General features: G+C 35.7%; 1 protein-coding gene and 1 pseudogene across 1 annotated transcript; one reads left to right on the forward strand and one right to left on the reverse strand.

Annotated features, from left to right (window-relative positions):
• Positions 1-2,109: 2,109 nt before the first annotated feature.
• Positions 2,110-4,730, reverse strand: LOC18611942 (uncharacterized). The gene is made up of 3 exons (XM_018122442.2): positions 4,533-4,730; positions 4,149-4,435; positions 2,110-2,380 (listed from the first exon to the last, which is right to left on the reverse strand). Exons 1-3 carry the CDS (start codon positions 4,596-4,598, stop codon positions 2,329-2,331), a joined length of 405 nt encoding a protein of 134 aa, XP_017977931.2. The 5' UTR covers positions 4,599-4,730; the 3' UTR covers positions 2,110-2,328.
• Positions 4,731-5,840: 1,110 nt separating this feature from the next.
• On the forward strand, positions 5,841-13,077 carry LOC148764499 (zinc finger CCCH domain-containing protein 63-like; annotated as a pseudogene).
• Positions 13,078-13,781: the final 704 nt, after the last annotated feature.

Raw genomic sequence — 13,781 nt, forward strand, 5'->3', positions numbered from 1 at the left:
ATATATATATATATATATATATATATATATATTGTGGAATAAATAGGAATTTAATAGGTCAAGAAACTCCTAAATTGTCAGCTGATGGAGACTCAACAATATGCAATTCCAAAAATAGATCTTCATGATTAATGACCATTCAATCGACATACTAATAGCTTCACATAAATGTGAATAAGACTGCAGTTCCAGTCTCCATTAGTCAACCCCTTAATATCTCACAGTAAACAGGTATTCGGATCCAACATTGAATTATTATGCTCAATCTTCTGCAGGGCTAAAAGAGAATCAGATTCAACATGAACAGCCCTGTAACCCTTGTCCCAACAGAGCTTTTGTCCTTGATATATACCCCACAGCTCTGCAGGAGACGCCAAGTTTGAAAATAAATCCTACCATCCAATTCCCATTCGCATCACGTGATACACCTCCAGCGGCAGCCAAACCCGGCTGTCCTTTTGCGCTGCCATCCATATTTATCCTCACGTAGGGACTTCTCGGCTGCTTCCAAGAGATAAAATACCTGTTGCCATCCATTAGTCGGCCACTTGAAATTGTCATCAAATTTACTTAAATTGCTCCAGTACCATAGGTACACTGTGCATGGATGAAGAACATATTCCAAGGAAGATTTTCATAATTCACAGTATTAGATATATTATCTGAAACCCAGCCTTTTGAATTCTTACGAAAGAAATCTTCCTCAGTGATACGAGTACTACATTGTAACCAAAATAGTTTTAGCTGGTCTGCAGTCCCTGAGAGCATGGGAAATGTCTTCCACACATGCACCACATCCAAAGCATGCTGCAGAAGAGCCCAGACTTCCAAAAATTAACCAATCAGCAGTGGGCAAGGATTCATGGAGGACTCTCCATAGAAAAACACGAACGTTTCTTGGACTCGTTAGCCTCCATAGTTGATTCCAGAAACTGGCAATAGGGGTTTCCTTATCCATTTGCACCTCATATGCACTTTTCACCGAAAACATTCCACTACTCGTTAATCTCCAGTAACTCACATCTTCCTCAAACAGTGCATGAATATATCTAGGTATAGAATATGTCCAGTACTATGTTTTTGGGTCTATAATCAACTTAATGAATTCTGGGGTCCAAAAACAAAAAAAAAAAGACGTAAATGAAATTTAGAACCCTTTGATTTCAATTTTTTTACCAGTGAAAATAGACCCAAAAAAAAAATTCCTTACGAAGGCGATAGAGTTGCTGGTGACAGACAGGATAAATCTGGCATACAAACAATGGTGGCAGCTTTTATGCTTCCATAATCATTCCCTTATTGCGATCCAAAACTCTCCTCCGTTTGCTATTTTTTTTATATGTATGTAGAGCAAAAATGGTACATTCTTCCTCCACCAGTTTATCTCTGCTATGGAATCAACGATAAAAGTACACAGCAATCATCACTCATCAAGCAAGCAACTAAGTTACCATCCATCCTAGGACAGGTCATTTCAGGATGAGGTTTTCTAATTTTTAACTTGTCGCACAAATTCTCAGAGATAGAAGAATCCAGAAACTACCACTGGAATGGATAGTAATGAACCCAGATATGAGAAAGTTTTCCAATGGACTGCAACTATCCATCTACCTACCTGGCTCATCCATAACTAAAGAATAACCTTTGCAAAACCGTCCAAGCCAGAGCTGCCTCAGTCCTCCATTCTAGTATCAGCAAACTGAAATACTGCCAATATAGCAATAAAGTTTCAAGCCCGCATCTTTAACTAGAGCACTCCCTGTGTAATGGATCAGCGCCCAGGTATAGATGAAACACAAAAGGGACCATGTAAAAGGTAAAAAGAAGAAAAATCAGATACGGCAGTAAAAGACATCCCTCATAGGCAGGTTCCCCAGTCAGGTCTTCTCCAATGAAAGAAAAGTCAACAGAATCTCACCACTCCTTTCTTTTTTCTTTTTGTTGTGGCAAAAGAAAAGTGAAGAATCCCGTTGGAATTCACGGACACAAGGTTATATAAACAGATACCTATCTTATTAATTTTAGCCTATAGTGTCCATGCTAACATAACAAATAAATGCATTGCACAAATGAGAAGCACAAATTTGCTGATCACGGTGGCACCATTAATAAAATTTTCTAATAGAACCTTATAGATTGCATAAAGAAGTTCATATCAAACTAAAGAGAGTAATTATCACATAAAATACCCAACATGGAACAAACTAAAGAAAGTAAACATAAGTTCATAACAACAAACCCCAATGCTAAAAGACAGCAACCACTTTAAAAACACACTAAATTCCATGCTTAATATTTCTACCAGCAGATGAAGTTCCTCCTTGCAGCTCAATTGTCACCTGAAGTTTGCCTTTCCTCATTCTCTCTTCCTACTATTCCACTGCAAGCCAGCAAAGAAATTCTCAAGTGCTACAAGCATCATTTACACCCAGAAATATAATAGTAAATCTGGTTTATAGTAAAAGGCCATTTCCAGGCTATCTACAATATGGAAGTCTCTGAATTGATTCAATGAACTGTAGTTGAGGCTTCACTAACTGTATATTTAGTAAGAGGACGGAGAGAAAGGATAACTGCTCCACGAGAAAAGAATCTAATCAACTATAATATTTCCACAGACAAAAGAATTCATAAAGGTACTTGACTGAATCAAGCAACTGTGACACTCAATTCCCTTTTTCTTCTAGTTTCATTCTATACTACCAAACAACTTAAAACTATTTTGTTCAATCCCACTTTATAAAGGACAACAGAAAATAAAACTAGATTAATGCCTGTTTCCTTAAATACCAAAGCAAAAATAGAGTTGGTGAAATTATCAAGTCATTAATCAAATTATGTGTCAAACAACTTTTGAAATAACCTTCCTTTCAGGAAGTAAAATTTTAATCAAAATTAAAACCTAAGCCAAATCAAATTATCAGCAGGTCCATATTCTAGTGTTTAGTACTTGGAATTGCCTGGGATATTTAGCAAGATCTAGATTCAGGCGTCTTAGAGAAAAGAATCCTAGAGCTCCCTGGCATAAACTTCTAGAAATCACTGTTATATTTCAAGGTTGGCAATCCTGCACAGGATTGCAACTCTAGATAAGTTATGTTCGTAGGGCATTTCAATTTATTCCAATCTTTATTACTTTTGTAGCAATGCAAAAGAATCTAGATCATATATAGTCTTTTTTTTCCACATATAGCTACTAAAAGGAGGTTTGCTTTTATGTCTTTCTCCGCAAGCCTCTCAAATTAACAGAATGGTAGGTTATTCAAATTACGACCTTCGGGCAAATGGCTACATAATAGGCCATAGTTTTGCTGCCACTGTTTCAAGGGTTGGTTGATCCAGTTACACTTATGAAGTTTGGAAAGAAAGGAACTCTAGAAAGCACTATAACAATTGCTGCTACTGTTTCAAGGTTGGTTGGTCCAGTTACACATACAAAGTTTGGAAAGAAAGGAACTCCAGGAAGCACTATAACAATTGCTGCCACTGTTTCAAAGGTTGGTTGGTCGAGTTACACTTAAGAAGTTTCATACAAAATGATGTTCAAGCAAGGCTTAATTCTAAATCAGAGCTTGCTAAGAAGCAAATAAATGAAAGAATTTCCTAGCAGTAATGTCTCAATGGAAAAAATCTTAATTCTATATTGGTTTAACTTTGTTTCTTCAGTAACAAGTTATCTAGCTTCTTTGAATGGTAAAATTTCCATTAAGCAAACTTAGACACAATCACCATAGAAAAATTCGAACTTCAAGGCTAATTTGCATAATCATCCCTTATATTCAATTAATAGTCATGAGCAAAGCAAGTCTGAATCAACATCGAGAAAAAAAAAGCATTTCTCTTATACCTCCATTTGCTTGTCACAAGTTGCTAACAAGCTAAATAATTAAAATGTAACACAATTGTTCCAGGTAAAAAAAATATAATCATACATTTTTATTTATATATAAAAAAGTTTCGCTTTAAATTTTTAATTATTCAAAATTAATAGTATTTGCTTTTGCTCCCAAAACGCATTTTTTGCCTTGTTCTTCATTGTAAAGCGATAATCAAGTAACAAAAGCAACAACCAATAAACAACGAAACGGAGGCCAAATTAAGCATAAACAAACATTGAGAGTAAACAAATTGAGGGGGAAAAAAAGTACCGAAGCAATTGAGTGAAATTGGCAGCAGTGGCTAGGTCACCCTGTTCCCTAGCTTTCAAAATTCGGAACATAAGAACCAGCTTGATTTGGGTCCGGGCACTTTGCTGGATTATGAGTCTAGTTTCCCTCTTCAATTCCTCACACTCACTTTCAATCGCTTCGAATTTTTCCCTCACTTGCCTCTGCCCTTCTCTTATATTCTTCTGTTCATCGCTGATTTCCTCCATCTCCACTTTCAGCTTCTCAAACCTTTCTTGCATGTCCTTCATCCCACTCTTCTTCTTTTTCTACGTAAATAAGAAAATCGAAATTGTTAAATCCTTGGTCAAAACAATCTAGAAAAAAATAATAATTAAAAAGATTAAGAAAAACAAAATCAGTTACATTCTTGCATGGCAATGCGGAACGTTTGTTGTTGCGAAAACGACCTCGTAAACAAAAGGGAGCCATTGCCTACTCTCGAATTCCTTTGCCCTAACCCTACTTCCGATTCCAATTCTCAGGAACTGTTTGATATTAGAGACTCAGAGGCCGATTTATTTATAATAAGAAGCTCAAATTCATAGACGCGAGTCATTAACTGCAACATAGACGAGAGATCGCGCGACTCTTTATAAATAACGCTGGTTGTCGCAAGTTACCGTGCAAAAAAGCGCTATTTTTATTTTTTTCCCCATTTTAGTAAAACGTCTTTTGACGCGTGTTTATTTAGTTTTTAATTTTAAGAGTTGTTTATAGTTTAGTTTCGTCTTCAACTTCTTCTTAACAAAAAATCGTTCGAAGGGTTGAATTCAGTCTCTCTCGAAACTATCGAGCACTGCCACTGTTTGACACGATAGGCATCATGAGTCATAGCGTAAGGCTTACGTTTCCCCTTTTGGTGAAATGCGCCGGTTGGTTCCCCAAGTTTACTTCTTTATTAAAATAATATTAAAACTGGAATAAAGTAAAATAATACTAAAATAAAGTAAAATAATACTACTTATTTATTAAAACTGGAATATGTATTTGAATAGCACATTTGGTATGAAAAATAATTAGGCTATTCCCATTCTATTTCGGTCATTTCCTATACCTTCATTTGGTTTAAAATTAAGGTACGAAATTGTTACTCTGCAGGAATAAAAATTTCATAAAATTACTTAAAAGTCAACTTTATCTATTCCCTTCCTCTAGTAATATCTATTCCATGAGATATGAAATAGCTGTCAAATATGTAAGGACTAAAATGCCTTTACCAAATTTATAAAATTACAATTTGATCCATATAAAAGAATTTTTTTTCTCTCTCTTCCTCCTTTCCCTCTTTCTCTCAGTCGTTCTTCCCCTCTTTCTCTCCATCGCTCTTCCACTGTTTGGGTTCTGACAGTAGCACCGCCTCTCTCATCCAACTTTCGAGTTACATTAGTCTTTTCCATAGTCCAGGTACTTGTTTATTGTGCTTTTGTTTTCTGTTGATTGGTTGTGATTTGGTTTTGCTGTGAAACCATTGAAGTGTATGAGTTGCCCTCCTTTGAAAATATTACACGCAAGCAAGCAAGCTTGGTTATTATATAGTATGCTGGTTAATTAATTACTACGTGCTAGCTTTTGTTTTTTCGTTAGGTCTACCCGTTTTCGCATCTCAAACACCTAAACAGCATATTTTTGAGAAAATATTGATTCAATTCAAGCCCTACTTTACCAAATGTAATGGATTCTTTTGCCTCAAGTGTTGTGAGAAATATCTTGGAGAAAATAGGGACATCTGCTTACTAGCAAATTATCTCTGCATGGCTCAATTATCCATTTGGGTGGTTGCAGAATGGTTTTATTTTTGCGTGGAAAAGCAGTTCTGAAGCAGCCAATCCTTTTCAACTGGTTGCATCCATGGAGGGCCACTCTGGTGCTGTGCTATGTTTAGCTTTTGGAGATAAAATGTTATATTCTGGTTTTGTGGATCACACTATAAGGGTGAGCTGATTTGCTAAAACCTGGTGGTTTTTAATAGCAAACAAATTACCATCCTTTTGGAACTAAATGACTCATTGCACAACTCCGTGGGCTATGCAATTCGAGCAATTTATAAATAATTTTGTTTTTTCTGTTTTATTATATGCTATTCTCATTTCTCTTGATTAGATTTGGGACACGGACACATTACACTGCATTAAGACTTTGAATGGACATGAGGATGCTGTGATGTCTCTTTCTTCACTGTAACGGGTGTTTGTTCTCATGTTCACTGGATTCTAGTATAAAAGTTTGGTTTGCTACAGAAGGAGAAAATTGGGAAGTGATCTATACTCATAAGAAAGAAAATGTATGTTCTTTTGTCACACTTACTTCTTGTATTTAGATATGTAATCTAATTGTGTTTAATACTTGACTTTTATTTGTGTATTTACAATCATTGTAAATATGTTTATTACTTGAGTTGTATATCTATATTTACAATCATGGTTAGTAATGGATGAAGAGCGTCACACTAAACGTGTCTAGCAGTAAAAGTATTCTTTAAGAACTAGGAACAAGGAAACCAATCACTTCTTATGTGGGTGATTGAATGTTGTTATATTCAAAATGCTGTACAATTGATAAACTGCTAGGGGAGTCAAGGAAACGTAGAGGCACATTATTTATAAACTGAATCTCCCAAGGTATCAAAAAGCCTTCTGTATTAGCATGAAACTAATATGCACTTATATATTTCTCTTGGAAAGAGAGAAGAGGAGAAGAGGTAAGGTGGGGGTGCATGTCTGGCCATTGTGTAGGCTTAGCTTGGTTAAAATGATGAGTTTTGTATTGTTAGGATTAGCATTTGTCTGAAACTCTGAACTTTTAAGTTGGGCTGTGATCCATGAGACTGAGACATGAGCAATTTGCAACAGATAGGACTCTGTTGAAAAGTAATCTGAAACTTGTTGAAGAAATAAGCTGAAACAAGTTGAGTAGCAGGGAGCAGCTGGAAGTTGAGAAGGAAGCAACGGCTAGTTGGAAGAGTTTAAACAGAAAATCAAAACGTCATCGTTTCACAATTATTAACCAAGAATTGTGAAACGCATCGTTTAGTTTTAATGTTTCTGTTCTTTTGTTTCTGTACAACTTGCTCTCATGTCGTTTTAGTTTCTTGGTTCTAAACGACTTGTAAGCTTGCCGTTTTATTCATCTTCTTTAAATGTTTGTTTTGACCATTGTGTTGGTCGGCTGAGTTTGTTAAGGGTCGACTGAAAGTTTGTTTTGTGTGATTCCCGAGGCTACATCTTAGCTGAGGGTAGTTTGATTTGAATTCAAATATTTTTGTATAAATATTGAGTTGAAAATAAAAAGTCTTTTAAAACAGTTCAATATTAAATATTATTATTCTTCTTCTTTATTCTCTCTTTCCTCTATTTCTCTGGTATTTCTTACTTAGTCAATCCTCCATTTCTCTACATGGTATCAGAGCTGAATTCTTAAGGGACCTATGATTTTGTTCGTTGCTGCTGTAATTGTTTTATCAACATCGAAGATGGCTACTGCAAGCTTCAATGCTACAGCTCCACCAATTTTCTCTAGAGTCAACTATCCTTTCTGGGCGGTTAAAATGAGATCGTATCTTAAAGCATTTGATCTCTAGGATGTAGTTGAGACTGGAGAGGTTCTAGTACAAAGACATGCCAATCCTACACTGGCTCAGATTAAACAGCACAGTGAGGAGGTGGCCAAGAGATATAAGGCTCTTATTTACCTTAAATCAGCAGTTTCAGAGGTAATTTTTGAGAAGATCATGAATTATGAAGATCCAAAGTTAGTATGGGATAGTTTAAAGGAGGAGTATCAAGGCAGTGACAGAACCAGAGCAACGAGAGTATTGAATGTTTCCAGACAATTTGAGTTAATGAAGATGAAGGAGGATGAGACTATTCAGAAGTATACAAGTAAGCTGATTAATCTTGTGAATCAAATTAGGTAGTTAGGAGAAGAGGTCAGTAATAAACGAATCGTGAATAAGATCCTGATGAGTATTTCAGAGAGATTTGAAGCAAAAATATCATCTTTGGAAGATTCCAAGGATTTAACCAAGATCACTGTTAATGAGCTGTTGAGTGCTTTGCTTGCTTTATAGCAGAGAAGAGCACTCTAGAAGAATGAAAGCCTTGAAAATGCTTTGGTTACAAAGACCAAAGGCTTGAAGGTGAAAGAGGAGAGTGCAACGAAGATTAAGGGTAAAGGAATCAATTCTGGTGAAGGAAAGCAAGGGAAAAAGCAGGAGAAATTCTCTCCATGTACTCATTGTAAGAAAACTAATCACACTCCTAAATACTGCTGGTTTAGGCCTAATGTGAAATGCAGACTATGTGATCAACTTGGTCATGTTCAAAAAGTCTGTAAATTCAAGAAAGGCAGTGAAGAGAAAGCAGCAGTGGCTGAGTAGACTGAGGAAGCTGATGAAGTGTTGTTCATGGCTAACTTAGAAGCTGAGTCAATTAAGAAGAGTGTTTGGTTATTAGACAGTGGATGTTCACATCATCTCACTGGCAATGAGGATTTGTTTTCAGAAATTGATCAGAGTTTTGTAGCTCTAATCAAGATTGGGAATGGAGTCTTTCTTAAAATTCTTGGAAGAGGAACTGTTGCTGTTGAGACACTATCAGGTACAAAATATATTTCTGATGTGTATTTGGTTCCTGAGTCAGACCAAAATTTGTTTAGTGTTGGTCAGTTAACAAATAAACACTATGCATTGCTTTTTAAGGATGATGTATGCATTATATTTTATCCTTCTAGTGATGAATTATTGACTATCAAGATGAAAACTAATTGTTATCCTTTAAATCTGAAGAATGTTGAGCATGTTGCTTTTGTGAGTGAGGATAATGTTGCTGAATTGTGGCATAAAAGGTTAGGCCATGTGAATTATCAGTCACTTATGAGGTTAGCTGATGATAAGTTAGTTGAAGGCCTACCTGGTTTTGGCAAAGTAGAGAAGCTGTGTCAAATTTGTCAGCTTGGAAAGCAAAGCAGAAAACCTTATCCTAAGCATAGAAGCTGGTTTGCAAAACAAAAACTTGAGCTGATGCATACTAACTTGTGTGGTCCTATGAGAATACCCTCTCTAAGTCACAGCAGATACTATATTGTTTTCATAGATGATTTGACCAAGTTTAGTTGGGTTTATTTCCTGCAAGTGAAGTCAGAAGCTTTGAGCAAGTTTTTGAAGTTTAAGGCTTAGGCAGAACATTTTTTCTGAGAAAAGGATTAAGATACTTAGAACTAATAATGGCTTTAAGTATATAGCTCTTAAGTTTGAAGATTTACTGGCTAAGTTGGGAGTAAAGCATCAACTAACTGTAGCTTATAATCCACATCAGAATGGGGTTGCAGAAAGGAAGAATAGAACTCTAATGGAGATGGCTAGATGTTTGATGTTTCACAAGGATATGCCTAAAGTTTTTTGGGTAGAAGCTGTGAATACAGCAAATTACATCTTGAACTTGACTTATTCAAGAGTACTGCCTAATGTCACAACATATGAACTTTGGTATGAACAGAAGCCTAATGTTTCACACATGAAGGTTTATGGTTCTGTATGCTATGCTAAAGTACCAGATGAAAAGAGATCAAAGCTTGCTCTTAAGTCTACTCTAGCTATTTTCATTGGTTATAGTGATTTGTCAAAAGGTTGTAGGTTGTATGATTTGAAGTCAGAGAAGATTTTTATTAGCAAAGATGTGAGGTTTGATGAAGGGCAAAAGTGGAATTGGAAAAGCAAAACTGTGCAGGATTCTGATATGCATGATTCTGGTGTTATATTTGTTGATGGAAATGAGTAGGAGCAAGGAGGTGATGTTGAATCACTTGATCTGGAGGATGAAAGATTGGCTATAAGAGGGACTAGGTCACTTGTAGACATCTATGAAAGATGTAATTTAGCATGTACTGATCCTGTTAGTTTTGCAGAGGCTCAAACTGATGAAAATTGGAAAAAGGCCATGGATTTAGAAATGGACATGATCTTGAAGAATGGAATGTGGGAGTTGGTTAACAAACCAAATGGACAGAATGTAATTGGAGTAAGGTGGGTTTTTAGAACTAAATTGAATCCTGATGGATCAATTAACAAATATAAAGCAAGATTAGTGGTGAAGGGATATGCACAGATCTATGGTACAGATTTCTTTGAAACATTTGCACCAGTGGTCAGGCTTGATACAATTAGACTTCTAGTTGCTTTATCAATTAGGGAAGCCTGGAAAATATTTCATTTAGATGTTAAATAAGCTTTTCTAAATGGAATATTGAAGGAGGATATCTACATTTCTCAGCCTGAGGGTTATGTTGTGCAAGGTTCTGAACATAAGGTCTGTAAACTGGTCAAAGCCTTATTTGTACTTAAACAGGCTCTTAGAGCCAGGTATGAGAGGATAGATGAGTATTTCAGAAATCATGGATTCAATAGAAGTCTCACTGAGCTTACTCTATATGTTAAAGGCACTTGTGATTCATTACAGCTGATAGTTGCCTTATATATTGATGATTTGTTGATTACAGGACCTGATGTAGTGTATTTACATGAATTCAAAGTACAAATGATTATGGTATTTGAGATGACAGATTTAGGGGAGATGTCATATTTTCTGGGGATGGAAGTCTTATAAAAACCTGGACAGATCTTCTTGCATCAGTCAAAGTATGTTAGAGATTTGTTAAAGAAGTTCAATATGGAAGGTTGTAAAGCTGTTGACCCTCCATTAACTGTTGGGATTCAATTGAGCAAAGAAGATGGTTCATCCAAGGCAAATGGTTCACTATATAGGAGTATTATTGGATCTTTGTTATATTTGTCAGCAACAAGGCCAGACATTATGTTTGCCACTTGCTTGCTTTCTAGGTTTATGCAAACTCCTTCAGTGATCCATTTCAAAGCTGCAAAACGAATCTTAAGGTATGTGAAGGGTACTTCTGATTTTGGATTGGTCTACTTGAGGAGTGAAAGTAGTGGTCTTCAAGGATACACAGATAATGATTGGGCAGGATCTGTGGATGACTCTAAGAGTACAGGAGGATTCTGTTTTTCACTAGTAAGTGTTGTATTTACCTGGGCTTCAAAGAAGCAAGAGATAGTAGCTTAGTCCTCTGTTGAGGTTGAGTACATAGCAGTTTCAGCAGCTGCTAATCAAGCCAAATGGTTAAGGAATGTGTTGTTGGATATGCGATTTATCCAAGGAAAGGGAACTGTTATATATGTGGATAATCAATCAGCTATTGCGATAGCTAAAAATCTTGTTCCTCATGGGCGTACTAAGCACATTAGAGTGAAGTTTCATTCAGTAAGAGAATCTGTTAAAGATCAAGAAATTGAGCTTGTTTACTATCAGACCAATGATCAGTTAGCAGATATATTTACTAAGGGTCTCAGTAAGAAAATGTTTGAGTTACTTCGAGCCAAGTTGGGTGTTCACCAGATTTCAGATCAAGGAGGTGTGTTGAAAAGTGATCTAAAACTGGTTGAAGAAATAAGCTGAAGCAAGTTGAGTAGCAGGGAGCAGCTGGAAGCTGAGAAGGAAGCAACGGCTAGTTGGAAGAGTTTAAACAAAAAGTCAAAATGTCATCGTTTCACAATTATTAACCAAGAATTGTGAAACGCATCGTTTAATTTTAATTTTTCTGTTCTTTTGTTTCTGTACGACTTGCTCTCATGTCGTTTTAGTTTCTTAGTTCTAAACGACTTGTAAGCTTGCCGTTTTATTCATCTTCTTTAAATATTTGTTTTGACCATTGTGTTGGTCAGCTGAGTTTGTTAAGGGTCGACTAAAAGTTCATTTTGTGTGATTCCCAAGGCTACATCTTAGTTGAAGGTAGTTTGATTTGAATTCAAATATTTTTGTATAAATGTTGAGTTGAAAATAAAAAGTCTTTTAAAACAGTTCAATATTAAATATTTTTCTTCTTCTTCTTTATTCTCTCTGTCCTCTGTTTCTCTGGTATTTCTTACTTAGTCAATCCTCCGTTTCTGTACAGACTCTTGGTTCGCCAGAACTAAGAAAAGCATGAGGAATGAGATACAAACAGGAACAAGAAGCCAAAAAGTAGTAGTATAGATAGTGTTCCTATTTGATTTCCAAATGGTTGAATGGTTATGGTAGCTCCATCGTTTTGCAAGATGGAGGTGCCCCATTAGCAGGCCATATTTTCATCGTATTATGATATTTAAAGAAGTGTGTCTGGTTTACTGCTAGTAAATGATAGGGAAAAATGGTTGAATTTTAGGTTGCTTTCATTAATCAATTCAGTTTATAGTCTATATAAATGCATGGCATGCATTTCTCTGTTATGTTTGTTTAAACTGGGGTTGGCTTTCTATGTTGTAATAGTGATAATGGATTTGTCGTTGAGCATGAGCTTATAAGAAATGCTTTTGCATGCAGGGCGTGCTTGCACTCTGCGGAATGAATGATGCAGAAACTAAACCAGTTTTGTTCTGCTCCTGCAATGACAACACTGTTCGCCTCTATGACTTGCCATCGTGCGTATAACTCTCCATGTTTCAGTTAGGTTTTGTTAAAAGCTTTGTAATCTCCACAAGTTCCTCTTGGATACTGATTAATGAAACTTTATCTCATGTGTGTCCCAGGTTCACAGAGAGAGGCAGATTGTATTCAAAACGAGAAGTTAGAGTGATTCATAGAGGGCCGTTTCCCCTTTTCTTCACAGGGTATGGAAGTGGGTAGGTAACTGTTTAAGCCTGGAGGAGGGGCCCCCGGAATCGTGATAAGCCATGTTTTTATATGGACATCCTGCTCTGCTAACTCTTTCACTTTGGCCGCATACAGAAGACGGATGAAGGAATGTAGAAATTAGTGGGTGGCTATTCCTATTCTTGAGCAGAACTATATCATTGATTGTAGCCAAATAGATCCATTTCATTCATTTTTTCAGTGGAATCGAATTGTTTTGTTTCATTTCATAGCGGTTCTTGTGTTTTACTTTTTATATGATATGCGATATTCTAATTGATTGTCATAAATCTTCTCCGTTTGTAAGTACAATTGCTTAACCTTTCCATAAATAAATAAATACAACTTCGTCACAAATTAGAATGCAGAGCATTTTGCTGAATAAATGAAATACAAATAAAAAGTTGCACATCAGCCTTTGGTTCCAAACTTTGAGAAAGCACAAGATGGATATAAAATTGTAAAAAGTAAAATTTTGATTTAGTACACACAAATTTAAATAATTTGAAAAGGTCCAAAATCATAAAGTGAATTAGGATCAATTAAAATGTATTGTTTGGCGTTGATGGGGTGCAGTTTTAGCCGAGACAATCTGTGTAAACCTGTATACTGCGGATATTCACCTTTCAATAAGTATAATATTCATAAGAAAATCCTTTTTATGATATGATGGACATTAGTAGTACAACCTTCATATTTTTTTTCATGGAATTATGTATTACATCTTTAAACCAAAAGTTATTAAATTTTACTTATATAAATTATAAATGCCAAATTTTGAATTAATTGAACGTGTCTCATTACTATTATATAAAATTTTATACGTAAAATGGATGCAACTTGAGTTATATCAAACTGGCTTCATGTCATATTAGCTTAAACTTGATGTGGATAATGATTTTGCATATATTATTAAATGCTGGTGAACTTGATT

Source organism: Theobroma cacao, chromosome 1, assembly GCF_053813885.1.
Source record: "Theobroma cacao isolate CCN51 chromosome 1, ASM5381388v1, whole genome shotgun sequence".
NCBI classification, from domain to species: Eukaryota; Viridiplantae; Streptophyta; class Magnoliopsida; order Malvales; family Malvaceae; genus Theobroma; species Theobroma cacao.

Excerpts from the sequence above, each read along its gene's own strand:
- LOC18611942 (XM_018122442.2), bottom strand. The coding sequence starts at position 4,598 with ATGGCTCCCTTTTGTTTACGAGGTCGTTTTCGCAACAACAAACGTTCC. Across the intron at positions 4,436-4,532 it reads CCGCATTGCCATGCAAGAAT|AAAAAGAAGAAGAGTGGGAT; the intron begins GTAACTGATTTT and ends TTATTTACGTAG. Across the intron at positions 2,381-4,148 it reads AATTTCACTCAATTGCTTCG|TGGAATAGTAGGAAGAGAGA; the intron begins GTACTTTTTTTC and ends GCTGGCTTGCAG.